The sequence below is a fragment of the Phacochoerus africanus genome, chromosome 5 (assembly GCF_016906955.1).
Source record: "Phacochoerus africanus isolate WHEZ1 chromosome 5, ROS_Pafr_v1, whole genome shotgun sequence".
NCBI classification, from domain to species: Eukaryota; Metazoa; Chordata; class Mammalia; order Artiodactyla; family Suidae; genus Phacochoerus; species Phacochoerus africanus.
The window spans coordinates 126,616,376-126,643,412 of record NC_062548.1 but is presented as its reverse complement, the minus strand read 5'-3'; the positions used below and the strand labels follow the sequence as shown (position 1 = coordinate 126,643,412).

At 40.2% G+C, this 27,037-nt stretch overlaps 1 protein-coding gene across 1 annotated transcript in view; it reads right to left on the bottom strand.

The window, feature by feature from the left end:
* NBAS (NBAS subunit of NRZ tethering complex) overlaps nt 1-27,037 on the bottom strand; it is a 360,775-nt gene that overhangs the window by 166,325 nt on the left and 167,413 nt on the right. The window contains exons 29-35 of the mRNA XM_047782615.1: nt 25,642-25,744; nt 20,244-20,473; nt 17,159-17,271; nt 12,480-12,593; nt 5,649-5,762; nt 2,945-3,102; nt 1,833-1,922 (exon numbers count right to left, since the gene is read on the bottom strand). Of these exons, the coding sequence (XP_047638571.1) occupies nt 1,833-1,922; nt 2,945-3,102; nt 5,649-5,762; nt 12,480-12,593; nt 17,159-17,271; nt 20,244-20,473; nt 25,642-25,744 (922 nt within the window). The remainder of the gene's footprint in view (nt 1-1,832; nt 1,923-2,944; nt 3,103-5,648; nt 5,763-12,479; nt 12,594-17,158; nt 17,272-20,243; nt 20,474-25,641; nt 25,745-27,037) is intronic.

Below are 27,037 nucleotides of genomic sequence, written 5' to 3'. Positions count from 1 at the left end.
CTGAATTTTAACATAAACGATAGAATGACAAAATTGAGGTAATTGTTCCTATTCCACCATAGGCAAAAACTAAATACTCTTGTCCTAACTCTATCAAGAGATTCCACAACTCAAGCTTTGTATCAGGGTTCTGAAAGTAACCATACATTAAACAAGTATATATGAGTTTGGCCAGATGGATACTGCCAACTAGTGAATGGAGTAAAGAGGAAACAGACCCACAGACAAAGAAAACAAACTGGTGATTCCGAGTGGGGAGAAGGAAGGAGGGAGGGGCGAGATAGAGGTAGGGGGTTAAGAGGTATAAACTCTTCGGTATAAAATAAATAAGCTACAAAGATATACTGTACAGCACAGGGAATACAGTCAACAGTTTATAACAACTACAAACACAGCATAATCTTTAAAAATTGTGAATCACCATGTTTCATACCTGTAACTTACATAATCTTGTACGTCAACTATATCTCGATAAAAAAAAATTTTAAGTAAAATCAAAGTATGGAAATACAAAGCAAAAAAACACACACAAAAAAAACAAAAAGATTAGATGTAGCTCACTTATCACAACAGATGCCTTCTGAAATAGTTACTAGAAAAATGAACGACACTCTATACTTTGAAAGTGAGGCTCAACACCTAAAGGAATCCTATGGAAACCAATCTATGAAGAGGATTGGCATCTCTTAATATATCCATTTAGAATATGAGAAACAGCTACTGTCTTTGACCTTAAAAATGTCAATTTTATGTTGCTAAAAATAGCATAAAAAGTTACATTCCCTGGAGCAAAGGCTGACCAACAGGAGAGAGGTGTCCGCGAGTACAGTTCCTCCGTACTCTCCCAGGATAACTCTCCTGAGACACATATATACTTAATGGGTTCAGACACACTGAATTCATAAGAATTTCAAGAACAGAAAATGGACAAGAGAATTGAATAGGAACCTCACAAAAGAGGGTCTCTCCTGAGATAAGTCCATCTCATTAGCAAGCAGAAAGATGCAAATCAAAATCACAAACAGTTATCTTTAAACATTTAAGGGCACAGGGAAATTCAGAAGAGCATCCATGCCAAGGTGCCGGCTTGGAATAAATGGCATCCCAACACTGCTGCTGAGAGTGTGAGGGTTGTAAAACCACCTGAAGAAGTCATTTGGGATCATGGACTGAGCTTGAGCGTAGATGCACATCTGATAAGACACACTTCCAGGGCAAGGTGGGCAGACCCAGAGAGAAAGGTCTGCACATGCTCACTAGAAACAGATACAGGACGATGACAGCATTATTTTTAGTAGCCAAAACTGAAAACAAAGCAGTGTCAACCAACATTAGAAGGAAACAATTGGAATATATGCACAAGGCAATTACCTTCTACAGAGCAGCAACAATGAATCAACTACAACACATAATACTGAGCACAACCACTTCTATAAAGTATAAAAATAGGTAAAATTAAACTACTATATTGGGATGGATGTGATAGGTTTTAAAATTATTTTAAAACAAGAACAAAACACAAATGGGTCTAGTTATCAGGATCAGTCAGGCTCTCTGGAAGGAGAGAGAAGGGTTAGAAGGTGAATTGGAAGAGGGCACGGCAGGACTCCCAGAAGGCTTGACGGTTTCTTCATCCGTATGATGGCTTCATGGGTGTTTTCCTCGTGACACTTTATCGAGTTGGACATTATTGTTTTGTGTATTTTTCTATATGAATGTTCTATTTCACACACAGAAAAGGTGTAAAAGAACAAGAGTCTCTCCACACACACACACACACACAGGCAGCTCCGTCTCATCCATCTCGCACCCTCCCTCTCATCCTTGCCCACCTCTTGCAGTGCTTTACTAGTCAACGGTGAGACACTGATACTCTCTCCTCCTTCTGGATGGATTTGGAAATTCACCCTTTGATAAAGAATCTGAAAAAAGAACATGATATATTATAAAGGAATTGTTTTTAAATTTGCCCCGCCTGACTCAGCAGGGTTGAAATTTAAGAAGTTCTCTTTGGAGGGAAAAAAAATCCCACTACTTCCAAATGATGACTTTGTGGTGACAGCCTTGCTTTGGGACTTGAACACCTCCACAAGGAGGAACCACAGTTTCAGAAGTGGAATCAGGAGTTCCCGCTGCGGCTCAGAGGAAACGAATCTGACTAGCATCCATGAGGGCGCAGGTTCAATCCCCGGCCTTGCTCAGTGGGTTAAGGATCCAGCATTGCTGTGAGCTGTAGGTAGGTAGCAGATGCGGCATGGACCTGGCGTTGCTGTGGCTGTGGCATAGGCCGGCAGCTATAGCTCTGGTTCAACTCGAGCCTAGGAATCTTGACATGCCACAAGTGTGGGCCTAAAAAAGGAAAGGACTCCAAAAAAAAAGACCAAAAAGAAGTGGAATTCACTCATATACAACGTAATGAATGACTATGAGATAAAAACGTTGAAATCCAGCATCTCTCCACATGTTTTACAGAGTTTCACAACCCAAGCACCACCCTCCCTGATGCAGGTCCATCCTATGAATTGCAGGACATTTAGCTTCTGTAAAATCGAAGCCCATATTCTGCCATTTCCAAAGGACTTCTAAGGGGATGGTGCCACCACTGGTTTTACCTCCATGGTTTCCAGCATACTGCACAAACCATTTCTTACATATTTTATTCTTAACACTAACTTTCTCCACCATATTTAATAATTTATTTCCTAACATTACTTTCTTTTCTCATACTGTACCTTTTCCTCTGTTAAAAAAAAAAAAATAGCTAACACTATTTTATATCGGAATATCTTCAAATCCCTTTTCACATAAGTGACAATTTGTTTTCCATAAATCAAAAATTTTCATTTTATTGGAAAAAAAAAAAAAAAGACCACAAATCTCAGATCCACAGATCCAACAAAATATACTTGATACAGTTAAGGGTTTACTTATGGGGAGCACTCACTTGTGTCTGCAAAGCGCTGCTAGCTGCCAGAAGAAGCTCAATGCTGCTGGGGGGACAATGTGTCAGAGCAAAAGCCATGAGCTCCTGACGAGTGGCCAAGTCTTGGTAACCTTCTGATTGTCCCAACTGGCTACAAACATCCCAACTTTTAGAATAACCTGAAAAGTGGTCCAGAAAAAACAAATTGGCTTTCACTAGGGAAAAGAAAACTTCCGTCTCACATGAGAAATACGATGGCTTTCTGCTTGGGTCTTAGGTTAACCAGAGCAAAGTGGGTCGTTAGTGACACACATCATAAGCAGAAGCACCTAAGGACCTAAAACACAAAAGAAAGATGATTATCCAGAAAGTTCAGCACTGCCGCCCCCACATTCTTCTAATAAACTAGGTTAAATTTTAGATTACCTGATGATGACTACAAATAATCTAGAGCTTAGATGCTGAGTAAAAAAAATGGATACCTAAATTCAAAAAGACTTGAGAGCACTTTCATGAGCTTACGAAATTTCCAAGCATCACACATCCTTTACCACTAGGAAAAAAACGACAATAATAAGAATGTCTCCTTCATTGACTTATCAGTTGTATTAAACAAGGTTTATTTAAAAACAACCTGCTTTTACCAGAGTTCTCTTGTGGCGCAGTGGTTAAGGGTCTGGCGCTGTCACTGCAGTGGCTTGGGCTCTGCTGTGGCACAAGTTTGATCCCTGGCCTGGGAACTTCTTCAAGCCAAGGGTGCAGCCAAAAAAATTTTTAAATAAATTTTTAAAATAAAATAAAAATAACCTGCATTTAAAAGCCCTTTATAAAGCGCAAAGTGCTAGAGAGAGACTATTACAGACAGCTATTCAGAATCCTTCACTTCATACATGAAGATACACAAGGACAATGACAAAAACACAGACATTGACAACCAGCAGACATTTCTTTTTCCTATGCAATGCTTATACTCTGAATTCTTAAAATGCACTTTTACTCTTATTTGAAGGCATTCCAGTTAGAAAGCGGTCTTTTTTTCTAAGTACAAAGGCCTCAGCCCAGACTAATTCCTCTCCATCAATCCAGGTACCATCCTTACAGGAAAACAATTATTACAAAGCTCTTCAAATAAATAATCAATTAAGACAACAATGATTTTCCAGAATATCATAATTATTCTCTCAACTTACTGTTGCAAAATCACAAGGCTAATATTACAGGACGCACTTCTTCCACAAAGCCGATTTTCTAATGCTGAGGTTAGAAAGCATTGACCTTTTTCCTAGAGTTTCCAAATTTTTCATAGATGCATTGCTAGACTCTTTCCTTGACCAAACTTTAGTCAGGCCTATACCTTGGCCAGTCCTTGCTGAACCCGTACAATCCACTTTTAGCAAGAATCCTGCCCAGTCAGTTTAGAGAGAACCTCTTATCCTTGACACCTGATCACCCCGGCCTCCACCAGCAAAAATCCTGCTAAATTGGTTCAGTAGGAATTCCCCTACCCTTGGGAGTTCCCATCGTGGCACAGCAGAAACGAATCCAACTAGGAACCATGAGGTTGAGGGTTTGATCCCTGGCCTCGCTCAGTGGGTTAAGGATCCAGCATTGCCATGAACTGTGGTATAGGTCGCAGACGTGGCTCGGATCCTGCGTGGCTGTGGTGTAGACCTGCAGCTGCAGTTCCGATTGGACTTTTAGTCTGGGAATCTCCATATGCCACGGGTGAGGCTCTAAAATGCAAAAAAAAAAAAAAAAATTTAATTTAAAAAAAAAAAAAAAAGAATTCCCCTACCCTTGAGGTCTCATCACTGGGATTTTTTACCCATTGTTGATGCCCTCACTCTGCTCCTGGGCTATAAATTCCCAGCTCTCTTTTCTTCACTCAGCATTGAACCTGATCTCTTTCCTCTGCCAAAGTCCTGAATAGAGTTTTCTTACCATTTTTAACAAGTATTAGAATATTTTTTTTCTTTGACAGTAGATATAAAGCATACAAACTTCATATACAAAGTGCCCAACTCCAGGAGGGATCACGGAGCAAAGCGCTGCATTTGTCAGCGCTCACTAGCAACCCACAGACAGCAGGTAAAAAGATGGGCCTGAGCTTTCATATACTCGGGCACAGCTACAAAAGCAGATCATTTAGTGCAAAGCCTATAATAAGATGACACTTCCTACCCCTCTGGGGAATGTGTTCTTTAATAGAGAAATTATTCCACAATAAAACCAGCTTATCCTCCAGGGATTTGAATTATAATTTCAATATGGAACATTTTTAGGGTTGCAAATGACTTTGCAATTTCTCACCATTAATTTGAAAAGTGTTATGTTATCTTTTGAAAAAAAGTAAAGAATAGAAATATTGGCAATTTAGTCACAAATTATAGATACTTCAAAATTTTTAAATTTTCTTTTACATAACAAACACATAAAAAGGCATTAAAATATCTACATAAAACTGCTATTAAAATTATGAGCCTGTTTTTACTATGGAATGGAAAGCAACCAAAATCTCAGATAAAATATAACCCTTGAGCTCATTAAAATATTTATATTAATGTACAAGCACATGGAACACATAATCGCCAGCACTCACAAAACGTGGCTTATAAATACAAAGTGTCTGGCTTGCCAACTAGGCCAAGTGATTCCAAAACGGGCCTTTTCACTATTAATCCCATAAAGAGGAGAGGAAGAGCGGGTTAGGCAGGGTCTACTTCACCTGTGGCCACCAGCTCCCGACAGTGCGCAGAGGCCGCTTTGTAGTCATGGAAACGAAGGGCTTGCTCCACTAGAAGGATCAGGACCTGTCCACGCCTTTCTTCTGGGTCTTCCCCTGTGAACACAGGCAAACTGCTTACTGATTTGGGCAGCATCTTCCTTAACACTATCTTTCCAATTAATTCAAAATAAGTAGTGGAGATTAGACTGATTTTGAGAAGATTATAGGACAAAAGTCATGGCCACTCAGATTTTCCCATCTTTTTATTAGTCAACCATGACTAATTAGCTCTGCCTCCTAAGTGATCAGTGATGAATATCAGCCCCAGACCAGCCATTCCAACCTAAGTGGGAAGAGGTAAAAGTTTTCCTCCCAATAGGAACTTTAAACATTTTTTCCGACTTTTTAAAATATCTTACCCATTGAATGTTCTAATTATAATAAATGACAGATACAAGGGGGAGAATAGAAGCATAAAGTAAAAAGGGTTTAAACCTTAGACTTTCATTGTGATAAAATTAATTCATGTATCAGGCTGACCAAGAGGCCCAGCTCAAGTCACAAATCTAAACTTGAGCCAGTCTGCACTTCGCAGGAAACGTGAGCAAGAGAACCTGATATACACCAGCCACCACCCCCCTACCCAGCCCAGCGTGCTCAGCTTACCCGAGAGACCAGGACCTGCTGCCTTAGAAGGAAATCCTGACCTCTAGGCCACTTGAGCCCCGTTTCCACGCTGCCTATTCCAACATGCCACAAAACTCACTCTTGCCACAAATCCCTCCAGAAGAGCACGCCACTGCAAGTGAGGCGCTGTGCCCCCCCAATCCCTGGACTCCTTCCCTCCAATAAAGGGCATCACACTCCTTATGAAATTGTTTTCATTTTGTCATTTGACCACCGACAGTACTAAGCTTTGATTTAGCATAGTGAGCGTCCAAAATTCAGCTTATGTCAACTCGAAGATCTTAAATCATTTTCCCAGGAATGTTCTTAAAGGTCAGTTTAGAAGTCATTTCCTTCGCTGAAAATACGTGGTTTGGGCACCCTCCTCCACGTTTCTTTGCTTCTCCTTCTCTGAACCAAACTCCTGGGATCACCTTTTTAATGACCTCCATCCTCTATCAGAATTTCAGTTCTTGGAGGACGGCAGTTGTTTCCTTATGAATTCTCCGTACCTGGTACCAAGTCCTGCACATAACAGGGGCTCGAAAAATATACTCTCAACGAACTTGGCATAGTTTCGGTTCAGAATTTAGTTTTCAATTACAAGACAATTCAAAGTTGAAACACAAATACAATTTATTTAAGCCAAAAAGGAAAAAATAAAAAATCTTTCATATTTTAAGGCGGTAATAGAAACTTAATTATTTTATACACACACACACTATACACATACACACACATAGCCCTCACATTATCTGGAAGAAAAAGTAAAATGACTTTTAAGTATATCCTCCATTCACCTTCTTTCTGTGCTTCAGGGATTTGACTAGAATCTAAGGCAAGGGCTAGCCCAAGCTAACCTAAAAAGATTCTTTAAAAAAAAATTTTTTTTTTTTTGGCTTTTTAGGGCTGCACCTGAGGTATATACAAGTTCCCAGGTTAGGGGTCGAATCAGAGCTGTAGCTGCCGGCCTACACCACAGCCACAGCAATGCCAGATTCCAGCCACGTCTTCGACCTATACCACAGCTCACGGTGACATTGGATCCTTAACCCACTGAGCAAGCCCAGGGATCAAACCCACGTCCTCACAGCTACTAGTTGAGTTCGTTACCACTGAGCCACGATGGGAACTCCTAAAAAAGAGATCTTAGAGCACTAAGATTCATAATATTATTAAAATATATTTATGTATTACAAACAGAACATGTAATATTAAAAATGGAGCAATATGTAACAGTTACTCAATAATAAAAGCACATATCACAATTGCAAACCTATTTCCTAGAGAGTACTCTTGAAATATCTGCATTTATAAGAATATCCAAATCAAAAATGAAAGAGCAGAGTTCCCGTTGTGGCGCAGTGGTTAACGAATCCGACTAGGAACCATGAGGTTGCGGGTTCGGTCCCTGCCCTTGCTCAGTGGGTTAACGATCTGGCGTTGCCGTGAGCTGTGGTGTAGGTTGCAGACGCGGCTCGGATCCTGCGTTGCTGTGGCTCTGGCGTAGGCCGGTGGCTACAGCTCCGATTCAACCCCTAGCTTGGGAACCTCCATAAGCCTCAGGAGCGGCCCAAGAAATAGCAAAAAGACAAAGAAAATAATAAATAAATAAATAAATAAAGCTGTTATTTAAAAAAAAATGAAAGAGCTAGGTGTGATTTTTTTTTTTCATGTGACAACTTGGCTAGGTTGTGAAGGTATTTTGCAGACATAATGTAAGCCCCTCATCAGCTTAAGAGGCCACTGATTATCAGCATCTGACATCAAAAGAGGTGAAAACACAATATAAAAGTGAAGGGTTTAAAGTCAGAAACTTAACTGTGAAATAGTCAATAAATTATTAACTTCTTTATTCCTCATTCCTCACATTCAAAATGAGATTCATATATCTGCTATAAAGGGCAGAGTAAAAAGTAACTTAGATGAGTATAAAAGTATAAGATGAGAATTACTCTTGCTGCTAATGTAATATTTTATATGCAGATGGGTCAAATATGATCTCTTGGTCTACAGCTCAAATATTAATTGCTTTTATTTCTACTAAGTTCCAATCTGAGCAGACGGTTAAAAGGAAAAACTTAAGTAAAAACAGGCCTGAGGAATGACATCCAGAGAAATACTACAAACAAAATAAAAATGAAATTCACAGGGAGAAGAGCAAGGAGTATGGCCAGATTAGAAATCTATTTTTGAAAATGATCAAGATGTTTAGTCTGAAGAAGACACTAATGATGGTATGACAAGGCCTTGAGTATATGAAACATAATTTAAACTCTGTCCACCAATTCTTTGATATTCCCTTCTAGAGGTGGAGCTCCATGCTTCTCCCCTTGAGTGAGGCTAACTAGTGGTTCGCTCCTAACAAACAGAACAAGGTGTAAGTCACAGCGTGTGACTTGGAAAACTAGTCATAAAAGGCATCAAAGAATCCTTCCTGCTCTCCTGTGGATCAATGAGAAACCCAGTAGCTGGCATGTTCAGAGGACAGACAAGAAGTCCTGTGGACGAGTTCCCTTGTGGTGCAGCAGGTTAAGGACCTGGTATTGTCACTTCAATGGTTCAGGTGACTGCTATGGTGGAGGTTCAATCCCTGGCCTGAGAACTTTCACGACCAAAAAAAAGAAAAAAAGAAAAAAAAAAAAAGCAGTCCTGTGGAGAGCTCCATATGACAAGGAGCTGAGGCCTCTCACCACCCACCGAGGAGCAACCATCCAAGCCTGTTCAGGGGCAGATCACCCAGGTCCAGCCGACTTCAGGTAAAGCCTATAAGTATTTCGCTTGAACTTGGGAGGGCCTGTGTGACTGATTCCGTGAATAAGACACAATGGAATTAGAAAAAAAAAAAAAAAAAGACACATGGAAATGAAGCTGCTGAAATTCCAAGACTAAATTATAGAAAAATATCATGAAGTTTCTGCTGGTTTCTCTCGGGACACTAAATCAGGAAGCTCTCGGCCATCACATAAGAAATCTGGGTGCTCTGAGAAGACTGTAGGCAGACTATATGGAGAAACGTACAGAGAAGAGAAAGCCCTAACTCTCCCATTCCCCAGCTCTCTAAATCTTCTCAGCCCAGATGCCAGACATGGGAAGAATGCAGCTTTGAGATGAGCCCGCCCCTAGCAGCTATATCTGACCACGACTTCATCAAAGACCCCCAAATGCCCAGCCAAGCCCAGTCCAACTCCAGAACTGGGAGAGATAACGAAATGGCTTTTTGTTTTAAGCTGTACGTTTCGGGGTGGCTTACAATGTAGAATAAATAACCATGACACTCTGTAAGCTCCAGCAACATGTCACCTGCCTTGTGATGCCTTTCTTAATACTACTCCACCGTAGCAAAACACGAGAATCGCCTTCTTCAAGTCCTATAACAGGTTACGGACGCCACGTACGACCATCACACCCACGATGAGGCACGATTCACGGCCTCCTCAGCCCTTTCTAGATCCCCAGGGGCAGCTGGTGTGTCACAGAACTTTCTATCAGAAGTACCTGACAAAGTGAGAGGGCTTTACCTCTCTGCCACCTATATCTGCTCACCTGAAAATGTGGCCAACAAGGGGTGGTTGTGCAGAATGGAACTGCTAATGTGTGACAAGCAGACAGAAAGGAGCTGGTGCAGGGCGGTCACTGATATGTGTTAGCAATTATGTGTCCTCACATGGCTCACAATAAAAATACTGTGTTGAATGAAATGTGGATACTAGTCTTATCTTTTGATGATACTGCACGTTAGTTATGATACAGATTCCACGTTAAAGTTGGTCCAACAGTGGTGGCCAAGCTGAGATGGCTCCAAATACCAGGGCTAAAATAGCTGCAATGAGGAAAAAGGGCTGAGCACCATGTACTCTATGCACGTGTTCTCTGCAGACTGAAGAATGCTCATCCCATTCAAAGTGCATGTTTGCCAGGATCACTGATATTCCTGTTTCCGTGGCAATGTCACAAGGACATAAATGGAGATGAATCCTAGCAGGCAGGTCCATGGAAAATGCAGACAGCATCTCTGACAGCCTCGTTAGTGTCTATGAGCTGGATCCTTATGAAATTCCTCCCTGATGATCACAGGGCTTCAAAGGGTAAAAAGTGCTCTTAAATGCACTGACTCACTTGGGTCTTTTATATACAGCCTGGCAGGTGAGGCCAGGAGTGTCATTCCTACTTTCCAGATGCAGAAACTGAAGCTCAAATCATTTAGCAAACGAATAGGACCGTCTGGACTGAACCAGTCTTCTGATTCCACACCCAAGTTCTCCCCAATCATCCAAGACGCCTCCAGATGGATGACCGGCCCCAGCCACTGTGTCAGCACCTTACTAAAGGTAAAGATGCTACTGCGATGCTTTCAGACAGGCTAGAAGAGAACAGCTGACACATTAAAATTTACTCCAACTATAGGCCTTAAAAGTAAGAGTTCTATATATTAAGATTTTAAAACATTACAAAAATGTGTCCATTAAGTATACTAATTCTATTTATTTCTTGGCCACACCCACAGCATGAAGAAATTCCCAGGCCAGGGATCAAACCTGGGCCACTATTGTAACCTGTGCCACAGCTGCAGCAATGCTGGATCCTTAAGCGGCTGCACCATGAGGGAATGTCCAAATATATTTTACAGTTCAAAATATAAACAAGGAGTTCCCGTAGTGGCACAGTGGTTAACAAATCTGACTAGGAACCATGAGGTTGCCGGTTCGATCCCTGGCCTTGCTCAGTGGGTTGAGGATCTGACGTTGCCGTGAGCCGTGGTGTAGGTTGCAGACACGGCTCGGATCCCGAGTTGCCGAGGCTCTGGCGTAGGCTGGAGGCTACAGCTCCGACTGGACCCCTAGCCTGGGAGCCTCCATATGCCGCAGGAGCGGCCCTAGAAAAGCAAAAAGACAAAAAAAAAAAATATATATATATATATATGTGTGTGTGTGTGTGTGTGTATATATATATATATATATATATATACACACACACAAAAATCTCCTTTTCTTAAAGCTAAAAATGGAATTTACCTGTATTGAAGTAAAACGATGCTGGAAGTACAAGTACCTTTAAGCAGGATTAGACCCAGAGGAATGTAGAATATCACTGGGGCATCTATCTCCCTTCTCTCTCAAATGCATTTATTTTCAGGAAACTGACCAGAATAACGACTGCAGGCATCCCTAAGGCTGTATGTATCCTTATGATTTTCCTTTGGAAAGGAAGAAAGAGCCTCTGTCTTCCTATGTTTATCCACCTAATATTAGGAGAGATTTTGAATGGTTCAGCTTGAGTCACATAGTCAACCCTGAACTGGCTGCCAGCCACTGTGGCAAAGCATCTTGACTGGGGTCGCATGGGCTGGAAAATGGATTTGTCCCAAAGGAAGACTGCTTAGCAAACAGACAAACATGTCCAGGTCAGGTAACTAGTGTTTCAAGTCAGCAGGGGGTCTTTATCTTTTAGTTGAAATAGGAAGGTAACTGTCACAAAGTTGTGCCAGATCCCATTCAAAAGTTTTAAGCTGCACATTTAAAAACTGTTCAAGAAGATGAGAATACACCTGAAGTTGTCCATCAAGTGGAATACACACTGGATAAGCCAACAATACAAAAGTATTAAAAGATTGCTAAGCAGAACAGTGTGAAACGTGACCAGAGTCAGAAAGATTTTCCTTGAAAGTTATGGTTTGCCTTTGAACTCTGCCGAGCAAGATGCTTAACTTTCCTGATCTTCAATTTCCCTTGTAAAATGGGAAGAACATATCAACACCACTTAACAGAAAATGAAATAATACATACAAAAACCCAACCAACTAGCAAACGCACAAATTTTTCTAAAAAATTATTCAGGCTCAAAAACCTTATACCAGATTTAGACACTGAAGGTAAACTGTGAGGGCTGGCTAGTCCTACATAGAAGCTTTCTGGTTATAAATGGTAACCCTGACTTCTGTTTCTGGGCCTCTCAACCATTTCCTGGCATTTAAAGAAGAGAAGGTCCAAGCAGCTCAGTGGAGGTGGTACCCATTTTTATACCACACCAGCCTTTCTAGAAAAGACAAGTCTTTGCCTAAAAGCAGCTCCTCTGCCTCCTGTAAGCACGTTTCCAATATTTTCCTAGGATGATGCTGAGAATAATGCTGATCCTGTACTCTGCAGTTTAGCATTCAAAACATACCTGCTACCCTCAGCAGCTCAGCAAGGCCCAGCAGCTTGGCGGATTGCCTGTAGCACGTGGGGGACTGGCAGATACACTCCTTGATGAGGCCGATCCGGTCAGAGCACAATCGCACTACAAAGAAAGACAGACACACTGAAGACTTGTGATCAGGACACAACAAAGGGTATCATGACCTTCCTACTCTAAGGCAACTGAACAAATGAACAAAATGAAAGCTGTGTCAACCCCCAGATCAGTAAGAATTATGAGAAAGACACAATTTAAAAAAAAAGTTAGTGTTGCTTCTGAATGACTTATGTACAACACAAATCTTTGTCATCAAACTTCTGAAATACAGTCAATGAACTGGCATCAGAAGGTAAGAAAAAGTGTCACCTTCTCAAGGGCCATGTCAGGACAGAGGGAACATTTTAAAGATGGTGATATCTGGAAACTTCACATACTTCCTCTTACACCAGAACAACCTCTCCTCAGCTCCGCAAATCCATTCCGTGTCCAAATATCCATGTTCTAGGTCCACCGTGTCTCCCCAGTTTGGAGGACAGGAGTCCTCAAATTGCTCATGGGTCCAACTCATTAACTTTCCTCCAAAAAATCCTCCCACTTAAGCTAGACGTTAGGAAAATAAAACATGCCTTATGGACACCAATTCACACTACGGGGTAATTAAGCCCACGTATACGGAAAAACCTTGAATTCAAGAGCATTAGGTATACGCTAGGAAGAAAGGGTATCTATTTAGGACAGAGGTGTTAACCTTCAAGAAACACGTATTACCTGGGAAGGTGGGACCAAATAAATACAACAGGAACAATTATTATGATAACAGCTGACATGAAATGACTACAACCTGTGTCCTAGGCACTGCTGTAGGTGCTTTAAGGATGTTAACCCTACAAGGCAGAACCTTACAAGGCAGGCACTACTATCCTCAGAAGAAACTGAGGTGCAGTACTTTTAAGTACTTTGGCCAAGGTCACTGAAAGTGATGGGACCCGAATTCAATTCGGCTCCTTCAGTGTCGTTCACAGCCTCATTCCCTTATCCATCCATTTCAGTCGCTCATGAAGGGCATCCAAGGTACACAACATAAACAGTTACTTGTGAAGTTGCCTCAGTACCAATCTGACTGTACAGGGGAGGAAGAAGGTAACGTGCAGAAGTCAGACTCGGAGCTGGGGAGCGACAGCACAGGAACTGTCACCCCTCCTCTGCCACGGAGTACTGGCAACCGTTACAAACCCAGGTTCTTGAGCCAGACTACCTAGCTTTGCCTCTAAGCAGCTGTGTGGCCATAAGCAAGCTACTTAACCTTGATCAGGAAAATGAAAACAATAACTGTCACTGCCTCATGGGGTATTTTCAAGAATTAATAAATGCACGCAAAGTATACAGAGAACATAAAAACCACTCAATTGTTATTACGAACATTCACGGAAACGTTTAAATATTGGCTCCTCTAACATGAGGATTCTCCGTGTTCAGATAACTTTAAGGACTGTCTGGGGAATATTTATTATTATCTCCATCTGAGGAAGGTGAAGTTCAAAAACATTAAGTTGCCACAGATCACACAGCTCAAAGTGGCTGAATCAGAATTTAAACTCAGACATGACCTACAGGCATGATTCTGTCTTGTTATCAGTGTACTAAGCCCTCAAAGCCATTATTTTGGTTGTGGGAACAAAAGTGCCTAAACTAATCTTTCTCGAAGGTAAGGAAAGCAGAGTGGAAATGGGGAGGAAGGGAGAGAGGAGAAAGCAGGCAAGGCCACTCTAGCTGTACCTTCACTACAAGCACCTATTCCAAGGAAAATAACAAAAATGACGCCTGATGCTTGCAGAGCTCGTACTATGTCCCAGGCCCTGTAAACATACAGACTCAAGCTTTATAAGAAATTCTATAACGGGCTTATAACTGTGCCCATTTTGTAAAGGAGAAAAGTTAAACACAAAGAAAGTTTAGCCACAGGTCCAGTTACTCAGCAATAAGGCGCAAAAGAGGCTCCAGGCTGGGCTTACTACAAAACGGTGAGCCCAGAAAACAGACTTGGCCTATTGTAGAAAAAAACATGAAGACAACTAAAATATTCTCAAACAGCTCATAAATAGTAAGAATAATTTTCACAAACACCCAAGATACAGGGAGAAGTACACACATGCACACACTAACACGTCATAGGAGACCCTTACACAGGAGCCACTTCTATATGATATTTCTGGTCCTCTTTACTGTTAACTCATGAATTATACCTTATCAATACCACTAGCCTTCTTGATAAGAAATAGCAACTCCCGAAGTGTAGGCAAAGAAGACTTCAAAACAAAGTGACAAAATGAACTACTGTACACTGACTACAATAAAAACACCTAGACCATAAATCTTTTGAATATCAAGTTACTTTATTTGTCCAGAATTACTGATGGACACAAAAGAAGCTGAAACCTAAATTATATCTGTGGCATAAACAGAACAAATAGGATACAAAAGGGATATGATGTCTCCACATTCCGAAGATTTTTCTGACAGTCATTCTAATAGGAAACTCCAAATCAATATATCAAGCTGAACTGCTGTCAAGACATGAAAGCCAAGTCTTTCTTAAGACTCTCAGTCAGGAAATTTTTCAGAAGCTACAGCAGGATGGCAGGTTTGGCTGCAGATATTCAAACCCATCAGGTGATGTGCAAATACTGCTCATGGAGTACCACAGAAAAGTCAGAGCTCAAAGTAATTTGCAAAATTCAATAGCATTTGGAAAACTATTTTTTTGCATTATACAAATCTGACTGGATTAAGTAACTTGGATTAAAATAAACACACACAGAATCAAAACTATAATGACTTGACCTAACGAGACATTAAGGACAAAAGTTTCATAGGACTCTGGACTCTCCTGCGACTGAAATCTTCAATTAAAAAAGTGTTTCAGAAGTCCCCTTCATGGCTCAATGGTTAACAACCCAACTGGGATCCATAAGGATGCGGGTTCGATTCCTGGCCTCGCTTAGTGGGTTAAGGATCCAGTATTGCCATGAGCTGTGATGTAGGTCACAGATGTGGCTCAGATCCCAAGTTGCTGTGGCTGTGGTAGAGGCTGGCAACTGCAGCTCTGATTCGACCCCTAGCCTGGGAACCTCCATATGCCACAGGTGTGCCCTAAAAAACAGGGAAAAAAAACAAAAGTTTCAGAGGAGGTAGTTAATGATTTAAGATATTTGAGAATACGTTCAAAACGCCTTTGAGTAACTCTGATTACCCTCATAATTTTAAGAAGCTTTGAGCTCAAAAATTACATGAATGGTGCGACTGAACAGAATTTTCTAGTGATTTAACAATCACCTTGAATATAATTGGTTCAGACCTTGCAGGATATTTATAATCACAAATACAAATAATTTTCAAACAGCAATATTCAAGGTAATTGTAACACTACCTTTTATAAGTCTAATAAATTTTCCTAACAAGAAAAACTTTAATTTTTAGTAAAAATACAATGAAAATTCACATGAAAACATAAGAATGTCTCTACTGGCTCATATTCCTAAGATCCACATGACTCAAAGTGTTACAGAAGACAAGACATCAAGGGACCCATAACAGGCTATCGCTGACCAAGGGAACTAGAAGTTTAAAAAAGAGAGAGAGAGAGACAATTCTGGTGAAAATTTATCAAAAACCAGAGAGGGAAGGAACTCAGCTACACCTCCCTCACCCCAATTCCAAATATTTCCAGAGTTAAGAATAAAGATAAGTGAGTACACAGAAACCAGCCAAGCACACTGCTAATAAGCAAGCCACCCACTTCGTTTAGAGCCTTGAGGTCCAGGATTTGAAGCAACAGAGAACCTACCTCCCACGTGTCAGGTAAGGTTCAGGACACTGGGAGATGGCTGCCACGCTCCAGCACGAAACAGCTTAGGTGACAGCCTAACAGCACGCTTGTTTTGGGGGGTACAAACCTGACATCTAACCTTTACATAAAGGAAGGTGAGTAGTGTTACAAGATGGCTAGTAACTGAACTCTAACAACAACTTCCTGTCATTCCCTCTATTTTAAAAAAAAAAAAAAAAGGTAATTAAAAAATATTCTGCAGTAGCAAAAAAAGAAATAAACTATTATCATTTATAGCTACTTCTAAATCTTTGCAACTGAAATAAACTGCAATCCAAAATTGATATAAACCTGAAACTCTCATCCATCTATTTCTCAAAACTCTTGTATTGATTTCTTTCTTTCTTTTTTTGGTCTTTTTAGGTCCGCACCTTCGGCACATGGAGGTTACCAGGCTAGGGGTCAAATCTGAGCTGAATCCACCAGCCTACCCCACAGCCACAGCCACATGGGATCCGAGCCACGTCTGCAAGCTACACCACAGCTCACGGCAAAGCCGGATCCTTAACCCACTGAGGGAGGCCAGGGATCAAACCGGTATCCTCATGGACACCAGACAGGTTAGTAACCTGCTGAGCCACAACAGGAACTCCTCTTTCTTGTTTAATCCAATAGCCTCACTGCTGTACTAATGTACTGAAAAATGGCACAGAGGATGGGATCTATTGCTAATGGATTAAATGACCAAAGGCACTCTTTAGTTTAAAAATCGAAAAAGGAACACTAGTAAATTAATGCAAAGTAAGTTACTAACAGTGCAACACTTAAGTGGAAAACTCACCTTGCAAAGGCAGGATCTTTACTCCAAATTCTTCAAGACACCCCAGAGCTTGGATAAGATCTAGCTCCTCTTGAATGGCAGCAGGTCTATCTGTTATCAGCTGTAAGCAGCACCTAGGAGAAATACATTTTTTAAAAGGAAAAGTAACATATGTTCAGCTAAGTTGCCTTGCCACGTCCAACAACATGAGATCCAATACATATTTATCAGAAACCTACCACATTCCAGGTATTTTGCTGGAGGCTTTCTGATATCTTATTTAATCCTCACAGCAAGCCTGTGAGACAGGCAAATATCACCATCTGCTTTTTAAAGAAGCCCAAACTGAAGCTTGGAGGTAACGTGATTTGCACAGGGTCATGCTGATAGTATGTTACGCTATCATGGTACAAAAGCAAGACACCTTAATTCTGGGTTTAGTGCTCTGTTTACCATTGATTCCAAAGATAATAATCATAGAAAAAGGATTTTTAAAAAACAGAAGGAATCCTGGTAATTTCCAGTTATTCTTTTATGGAAAACAGAAAGGTCTTCAATCAGTCACAATTCTGTCCCTCAGAGGAATAAAGAATAACCTAAGAAATTGCATAGGAGGACAGTTTTCTGATCAGAAGATCAGTCGGTGATGCAATATTGAGATAACTGTAGGAGAAAGTGATGTGACAGTCTAAGAATTTGTGACACCTATGGAATATTTTAAGCAAATTTTAAAAGACTCAGTGAAAGTACATTTAATAAATATTTTCATTAACGATAATCCCATTTTCTAAAAGTGCATATAAAGGAGCAGGGCATGAGTCTAGAAAGGCAGGAAGAGACCAGGCCATGAAGAGCCAACAGATGCCAAATCCTGGACCCGCACATGAAGCCATCTACCCCAGTATCCCCCCATATGACTGAACAACAAACAAGAGCCGAGCCTGCTCGTGCAAAATTTGGGGATTTAAGTCAGACGAGCACTAACACTTTTTACTGACTCGAGTGTAAAAGATACCTATTTGTGGTACCTACTAAAATTCTAACTGCACTCACCTTGAAACCCAGGAATTTCAAATCTAGAAATTTATACTACAGATAGGCTCTCACAAGGCCAGACAGAATTATGGATGTTCACCACCATGGTCTTTTTAAAATAAAAGACACGAAGTCAGGAACAGATTAAATAAATTCTATTGGAAGTCAAACAACCATCAATAAAGAATGAGACAAACCTGTATGTACTCACATGGAAAAACCTTCAATATAGATTGTAAGTGAATAAAATAAGACACAGAAAGTTACGTTCAAGAGGGACACACTTAATTATGATTTAAGAAAGAAGACGGTAACATTTAATAAGATCCTCTGGAATAATACACCAGAAACTGATTTTTAAAACAGCTGTAGGATAATAAAACTAGGGAGACCAGAAGCAAAAAGACATTGTCCATATCTATCCTTTTTTGAATATTTTATCTTGTGGATGTATTGCTTCCTCAACTACAAGAAATTAGTTAATAAACCTTAATTTAATAAGAATGGATAGAAAGAAAAAAAAAAAAAAAAGGAGTTCCCGTCATGGCGCAGTGGTTAACGAATCCGACTAGGAACCATGAGGTTGCGGGCTCAGTCCCTGCCCTTGCTCAGTGGGTTAACGATCCAGCGTTGCCGAGAGCTGTGGTGTAGGCTGCAGACGTGGCTCGGATCCCGCGTTGCTGTGGCTCTGGCCTAGGCCGGTGCCTACAGCTCCGATTCAACCCCTAGCCTGGGAACCTCCATATGCCGCGGGAGCGGCCCAAGAAATAGCAACAACAACAACAACAACAACAAAAGACCAAAAAAAAAAAAGAATGGATAGTCTATTTTCAAATTAAATAAAACTTAAATAAAACTGTGAACAATTAAATACATCTGGGCCCCACAGGTGACAAATATATACATAAGTGCTACATGACACACATATGTCACCTTTTTTAAATTAAGGTATGTCCTTGTGGGAGAAAGAGGACGAAATGAAAGGGAAACACTGTAAGTATAGTTTTTAAAATGATCTCTGGGAAATCTGTCAAAAAGATTTAGGTCAAACACAACTCCCAGTTTCAAAGGCTATTCTATTTGATATTTTCATCATCTGAAATAGAAATACAACCCCTTGGGAGAGAAAAAAAAATTACTATTTTAAACAACTCTGTCAAGTTCAATAACATGGTTTGAGAAAACATGATTCTTTCTGTGATATCACTGGGGAGGGGGGAGTTACCTTTAAGATTTGCTACAGTTGAAACGACTACCAGTCATTTGGTGGGAAAAATAACTCTACATAGCTACTACCAAAATCACTACATCAAAATAAATCCCAAATAGGCTAAAATTTCAATGCAAAAATACAATAAAGTAGTAAAAAAAAATGAAAAGTGATTTTAGCGGTCTTGCAAATTAGAGGTCTTTCAAAGGATAATACAAAAGATAGAAACCTTGCATGAGAAAAAATAATTTTAAAAATTTTAATAGCAATTTGAAAGATAAATTATATGTAATAGGAACTTACCAACATAGTTAAACTGTTAAGAGAGGCAAAGGGCAAATGTCCCCTATGCAAAAAAAAAGGCTCCCAAGAGTCAATAGCAAAAAGAGGAATGCCAAATTTCCAGTACAATAGGCCAAGAGAAGAACAGAATTCACAAGCCAGAAATTCTACCTGGAAGGAACTTTTGAGCTTTATCATCTCAGGTCCCCTGTCCCTAAGTAGAGCAGAAGTCATGTAAAAGGTACAGACATCATCTAAATGTGCCAAAATTTTCCAGAACTTGATATTTTTAGGCCACCACATGAATTTCTCCCAACAGGAGAGAAGTACAATCTTACCGACAATCAGCTCAAATGACTATGGGAAAGCAAGCTAGGGGAAAATGGTCACGAGAAAGCTGATGGATATTCATGATGTCATTAAGTCTTCTTTCTATATTCAAGAAACAAACATCTGTGCCCCATACAGCAGAGTCAATCTGTACTCATGACTGAGGACCCCATACAGGAGGGCATAAAACCGACACTGGAGCTTGCGTATTCCGAGCCCTCGCTCCCATGGAGAAGACAGTTGCTCTACCTGGCCAGATCCATGCAGCTGTCAGTGAGGTTGGTAGAAGAATTGAAGTACTCTCTGCTGGCAGCCAAGACCAAGTCGATACTTTTCTCATAACTGACCCTGTACGGGGTTTTTCCTTTATGGGCCCCACCAGCTGGTGGATTTATCGAACAAGCACTGCAGTGCATCAGCTGCCCAGCCAGGTGGATATTTTCAAGGCGGCTGGAACACAGAAGGCTTTCTGTAAATATCTGGGAAAAAGAAGGAACTGGAATTAATGCCTAATAAAGAGGGTAGGATTTAGGTTTTAACACAACAGAGGCTCTGACATCAAGTAAATAAATAATGGCTCTATCCTAAAGGAAGAGGTTGCACACCATTGAGAATGTACTAAACGACCATGAAGGACACTTTACAACAGTTAATTTGGGGGCTCAGCCGTTAACAAACACGATCAGCATCCATGAGGATGCCGGCTTGATTCCTAGTCTCGCTCAGTGGGTTAAGGATCCGGCTTTGCTATGAGCTGTGGTGTAGGCCGCAGATGCAGCTCGGATCCTGTGTTGCTGTGGCTGTGGTGTAGGCCGGCAGCTACAGCTCCAATTCAACCCCTAGCCTCCATATGTCACAGGTGCAGCCCTAAAAAGGAAAAAAAAAACACCATCAACAAAACCAGTTAATTCTGTGTTATGTGTATGCATCTCAATTTTTAAAAATCCATCTTTTCAAAAGAAGAATTTATTGAACAAACCAATGGTAAACATAATTATTTTAATGTGTTACAATGAATACTTGAGTAAAATATCTAAAGTTCACCCTCATTAAAAACAGGATCCCACACTCTGCTTAAACTATTTATAACATTTCAGTTCTTTAAAAGAAAGTCTTTGAATATGATACACATAATAAATTACTGCTTAAAGCATCTGAAGTCAGTCTTGTAAACTAAACACCCAAGCCACAAATGTTCTACTCACACCTAGTCATTAGAATTACAATATGCCATATAACATTTTTTCCAATCTGCAAATTAAGATTTAAATAAAACCAAAGCCACTGATGGAAGGTATTTGTACAAATGTCATTGTACTTGACAAGGCAACTAATAGCGCCACAATTAACAAAATTTATTCTATAATTAAGATTATTTACTTTCTCCAGAAAATTGTTAAAGAGATCCCTTTAAATCCATACTAATAACGTCAATATATAACTAATACAAGAACTTTCCCCCAAGAATGCTCTTTCTTATTAGGCCACTGTTGGATGAAAACAGCACAGAAACAGAAGCAGGAGTTAATAAGAAGATTTCAAGGAGAAACAAGGTTTTTCTGATAATTAGGAAGGCAATCTGATTTTCATAGGACCTCCTTACTTTCACCTGTTTCTAGGATTCTGGAGAAGTATTTTTAGACAGGACTTTACTAAATTGATTGATAAGGATAAAATTACTAATATGTACAAGGAATCTGCTATAAAATACATATTGTGACAGAAAGTATATTATCAATGAATAACCTTAGTCATTTACATGACAGGTGAAAATGGCTCACTCCAAGTGACAAAAATGACTTTAATGTAACAATTTCTCTATTCCTTGCGTTTAAGTTAGCCATAAAGAGTCAAAGAAATTAAAGAAGATGTAAAGAAATGGAAAGATATTCCATGCTCCTGGGTTGGAAAATTAATATTGTAAAAATGGCCATACTACCCACAGCAATCTACAGATTCAATGCAATCCCTATCAAATTACCCAGGATATTTTTCACAGAACCAGAACAAACAATCCAAAAATTTATATGGAACCACAAAAGACCCGGAATTGCCAAAGCAATTCTGAGGAACAAAAACCAAGCAGGAGGCATAACTCTCCCAGACTTCAGGCATGGTACAAAGCCAGAGTCATCAAGACAGTGTGGTACTGGTACCAAAACAGACAGACAGACCAATGGAATAGAATAGAGAACCCAGAAAAAAACCCAGACACCTATGGTCAATTAATCTTTGACAAAGGTGGCAAGAACATCAAATGGGGAAAAGACAGTCTTTTCAGCAAGTATTGCTGAGAAACCTGGACAGCTGCATGTAAACCAATGAAACTAGAACACACCCTCACGCCATGAACAAAAATAAACTCAAAATAGCTAATAAAGACTTAAATATCAGACAAGACACCATCAAACTCCTGGAAGAGAACATAGGCAAAACATTCTCTGATATCAACCTTATGAATATTTTCCCAGGTCAGTCTCCCAAAGCCAACAGAAATAAGAGCAACAGAAATAAACCAATGGGACCTAATCAAACTGACAAGATTTTGCACAGCAAAATAAACCAAAAAGAAAACAAAAAGACAACTTACACAATGGAAGAAAATAGTTTCAAACGATGCAACTGACAAGGGCAAAATCTCTAGAACATACAAGCAAATTACACAACTCAACAGCAAGAAAGCCAACAACCCAAATTAAAAAATGGGCAAAAGACCTGCCTGAATAGACATTTTTCCAAGGAAGATGTACAGATGGCCAACAAGCACATGAAAATATGCTCAACATCCCTGATTACTAGAGAAATGCAAATCAAAACTACCATGAGATACCACCTCACACTGGTCAGAATGGCCATCATTAACAAGTCCACAAATAACAAATGCTGGAGGGGGTGTGGAGAAAAGGGAACCCTCCTGCACTGTTGGTGGGAATGTAAGCTGGTACAACCACGACAGAGATCAGTATGGAGATACCTTAGAAATCTATATATAGAACTACCATATGACCCAGCAATCCTACTCTTGGGCATATATCCGGACAAAACTTTCCTTGAATAAGACACATGCACCTGCATGTTCATTGCAGCTCTATTCACAATAGCCAAGACATGGAAACAACCCAAAAGTCCATCGACAGATGATTGGATTAGGAAGACATGGTATATATACACAATGGAATACTACTCGGCCATAAAAAAGAACAAAATAATGCCATTTGCAGCAACATGGATGGAACTAGAGACTCTCATCCTGAGTGAAGTCAGTCAGAAAAGGAAAGACAAATACCCTATGATATCACTTATATCTGGAATCTAATACAAGGCACAAATGAACCTTTCTATAGAAAAGAAAATCGTGGACTTGCAGAATAGACTTGTGGTTGCTGAGGGGGAGGGGGAGGGAGTGGGGTGGTTTGGGAGCTTGGGGTTAATGGATGCAAACCATTGCCTTTGGAATGGATAAGCAATGAGATCCTGCTATGTAGCACTGGGCACTATGTCTAGTCACTTAGGATGGAGCATGATAATGTGAGAAAAAAGAATATGTACATGTATGTGTAACTGGGTCATCATGCTGTACAGTAGAAAAAAAATTGTATTGGGGAAATAACTATTAAAAATAATTATAATAATAAAAAAGGTCAATGCCCAATGCTGAAAAACACCATTTATTCACTTTAATATTTTTCAAGATTTTTCTTAAATGAACAATATAGATTTCTGCTCTACAGGCTATACAGAAGAAATCTTGCACTTTATCAAAATTATGCCAGTGAGATTTCAAATTATTTTCCAAGGACAGCAAAATCTAACAAAAATGGCCAAAAGTCAGCAAGACAATACAGTATAATTTAAATGGCACTAAAATGTTTTAAAATTTAAGCAGCCAAATTTAATTATCTTCTAGAATCGTTTCACAGCCATTATAATATGCTTTCAAATATTTTCTCAAAGGAGAAAGACTAATGGCCCAAAGTCATTAAAATATCAAAGCCTAATACAAAGGTGTTAAAATATAACAAAAACGATTTAGTATGTCAGGTTGTCACGAAGGATTACTCTACACAGGAGCGAGTTCAAGGGTAACACACATAATGCCAATTTTTCAATCAGAATCAGAAAATACCAGGAAATAATGCTACTCTCACTTAAAAACACCATTTCAGGCATACTATTGACAGTAACTTTTTGGATCCTATGTGCATGTAGATTAATTTCCCCTGAAACCGGATGTCAAGTTTTGCTTTAGGTACAAAGGCAAGTTACTGGCAGTTGTGCACGGTCTGATACTGTGACCCTCAATACCAACTTTACACTCACCAAGCCTAGAAATCCTGAAGTTCAAATATAAAACCATTCATTTCTCAACAGTCTATAGTTGTTAAAATCACCTTGTTAAATTCAATCACCTTGAATTTAAAATGCCAACCAATTTCACAAAACAGAGACCTATTTTATAACTCTTATTTTATCAATGGGTTATGCTTTACAGTGTCAGAGCAGGGCAACACAAGAAATATTTTACACAATTTTGATTGGGCTTATTTGAAAAGAATATTCAAATGAGAACCCTCTTTCAAACTGTATCTCATTAAAAATGGGTTAGCTGGATCATCCTTCCCATATAAACCATGAGTAATGTGATGGTAATACCCTACCTTCCAAAATAAGGATTAAATCCCCCTCGCTTACACTCCTAGTCATCTAACCATCCTTAGGTATCCTTTATGTGCCAGACACTAGAATAGGCACTGGGGAAGATGAGGATGAATAAAACACAATGATGCCCACCGAGGAGCTAATGACCAAAGGGAAGAAACACACTGAAATAAACAAGTCACTGCATTTGAAAGAAAGGCTATACTAGAGACAAGTTTTATCAAAGGACAAAGGAAGGCATCCTAGAGGCGTAATTAGTGAACTGACTCCTAAAAATCATCAGCAATTTTCAAATTATAAAAAGAGGAATACAGCCCAGGCAAAGAGGTCAATGTGTACAAAGTCACAGAAACAGGAAACGGCATCGAGAGTGGAGGGAGTCAGGACAGATCTGGCACGACCGGCACCCAGGGCACGTGGTGGAGTGTCAAAGGCGGGACAGGGCCGCTGGAATGCCCTGTGGCTTCTGTGCCACACTAAGAAGTATAGATACTTTCTGACTGTCGATATGGAACAAACACCACATTTTAAGGAGGGTGTGTCCTGAATAGGTTGTTTTAGAACAGCTCTCTCTCTCTCTCTCAGTGTAAACAGGAAAGAGAGATGGATGTAGGGAAACAAGCTTGGAGGATTATTGCAAATTAGCAGAGATGAAGCTAGGACAGATCTGAAAAGAGTTTTCTCAGAGACATCAACTAAGTTTTGGTGACCACCAACAGAACTATGGAGAGTAGTCAAGTATGATTTGAAGTTTCCCAGCTGGGAATCAACCCACTAAATAAATGATGCTGCAATGAACAGAGAGAGAAGATAGGAAGTTAGATATGAAAGTGCTTAAACTATACCGCGTACTCAATTACCAGGCATCATGCAATGATTGCATACTATTAATTTCAGTGACGCTCAGTCATCACCTGTGTGTCCAATGAGCACAAGTAACAGCTAAAATTTCTCAATTACAAGGAAACAGTTTATGTGCGTATACCACCTCATAGCAATCGTCGGACTCTAGGCACGTGTAAACGTTCTGCTGCATCGTTAACATGTCTTGCAGCAACATTCTCCAGTGCGACTCACTGACAGGAGGCTGCCTGGAAAACCAAGAGAGGAGAAAAGGAAACAAATAAATTCATGAAATTGCTCTCTTCAATTGGCCCAAAGTAAAAGAAAAAAAAAAAAGAAAAAGCCACCATTCTATATGACACACAGCTCCCAGATGGTCAACAGAAATATATCTCATTTGAATTTCCAGGGGAAAAAAAAATGATTAAAGAAAGAGGGGAAAGTTGGGCAGCAATGTATCAATGCCAGAGAGGCTGCCAGAACTGCCTCTGCTGTAGCTGCCTAGACACATAATTGGAATAGGACCAAATAATAATGCAAGGTAATCCAGCTACGAGCTGCTAAGTTGAAATAAAGCACGGTAAGATAAAGCAGCTGTGATACAGCAAAACAGCCCCTGGAGAGTCGCTTTCAAACTCCATCTTCATCTCTTGGCAACCACCAGCAGGGACTCTTCTTAGCTTCAACCACACATGCAGACCCAGAGGCAACAGGGTCCACACCTGGCCTGAGCCTAGAGGCAGAAAGGCGGCTCTCAGCAGGGCGGCCTCCGGGTCCTCTCCGTGGGAGTCCTGGCAGCAGGCCCTGGAGTATGGGACGGAGCACTGCCCCGGTCTCTTCTGCCCAGGTGCAACAAGACAGTGCCTACCTGGCTCAGGAAGAAGCCAGTACCCTTGGTAACAACTCCATAGAGTTTGCAGGGTCCCCTCAAGGACATGCTAGTCACCACACAGGCAAAGCCCAAAGCCCCCATCTGGTTTTCTAGTTCACGTACAGGCCCTCCAGGTCAGAAGCAATCTACCAGTCAGGGATCAAGCACTGAGGCTGACACAACCTAGCTGATCAACTTCCATTTCATGTCTGTGTCCAGAGTTAGAGAATTAATGGTTCAGATTCTCCTGAAGCAGCGGAAACAGTCTTGACAACAATGTCACAGATAGTCACTGCGTAATTGTGAGCATTTAATTTTCCAGAATTTCACTTTTCTCACTTACGGCCCATCTCAGAGAATGATAAGGAATGGATGAGATTAATTTTGATAAAACAGACACCGAAGCAAGATTTTTTTCCTAAGTATAAAAGCAGGCTCGATTACCTGTATAGAGTTGAATAAATTTCTTAATTTCTTTGAGCCTCAGATTTCCTTTTTTGTATATTCTGAGGATTAACTTCAACTAGAATGTATGAAAAGACTCCCCATATTTTTCCAGTATAAAACAGTATTCTAGGAGTTCCCATCGTGGTGCAGTGGTTAACGAATCCGACTAGGAACCATGAGGTTGCAGGTTCAATCCCTGGCCTTGCTCAGTGGGTTAAGGATC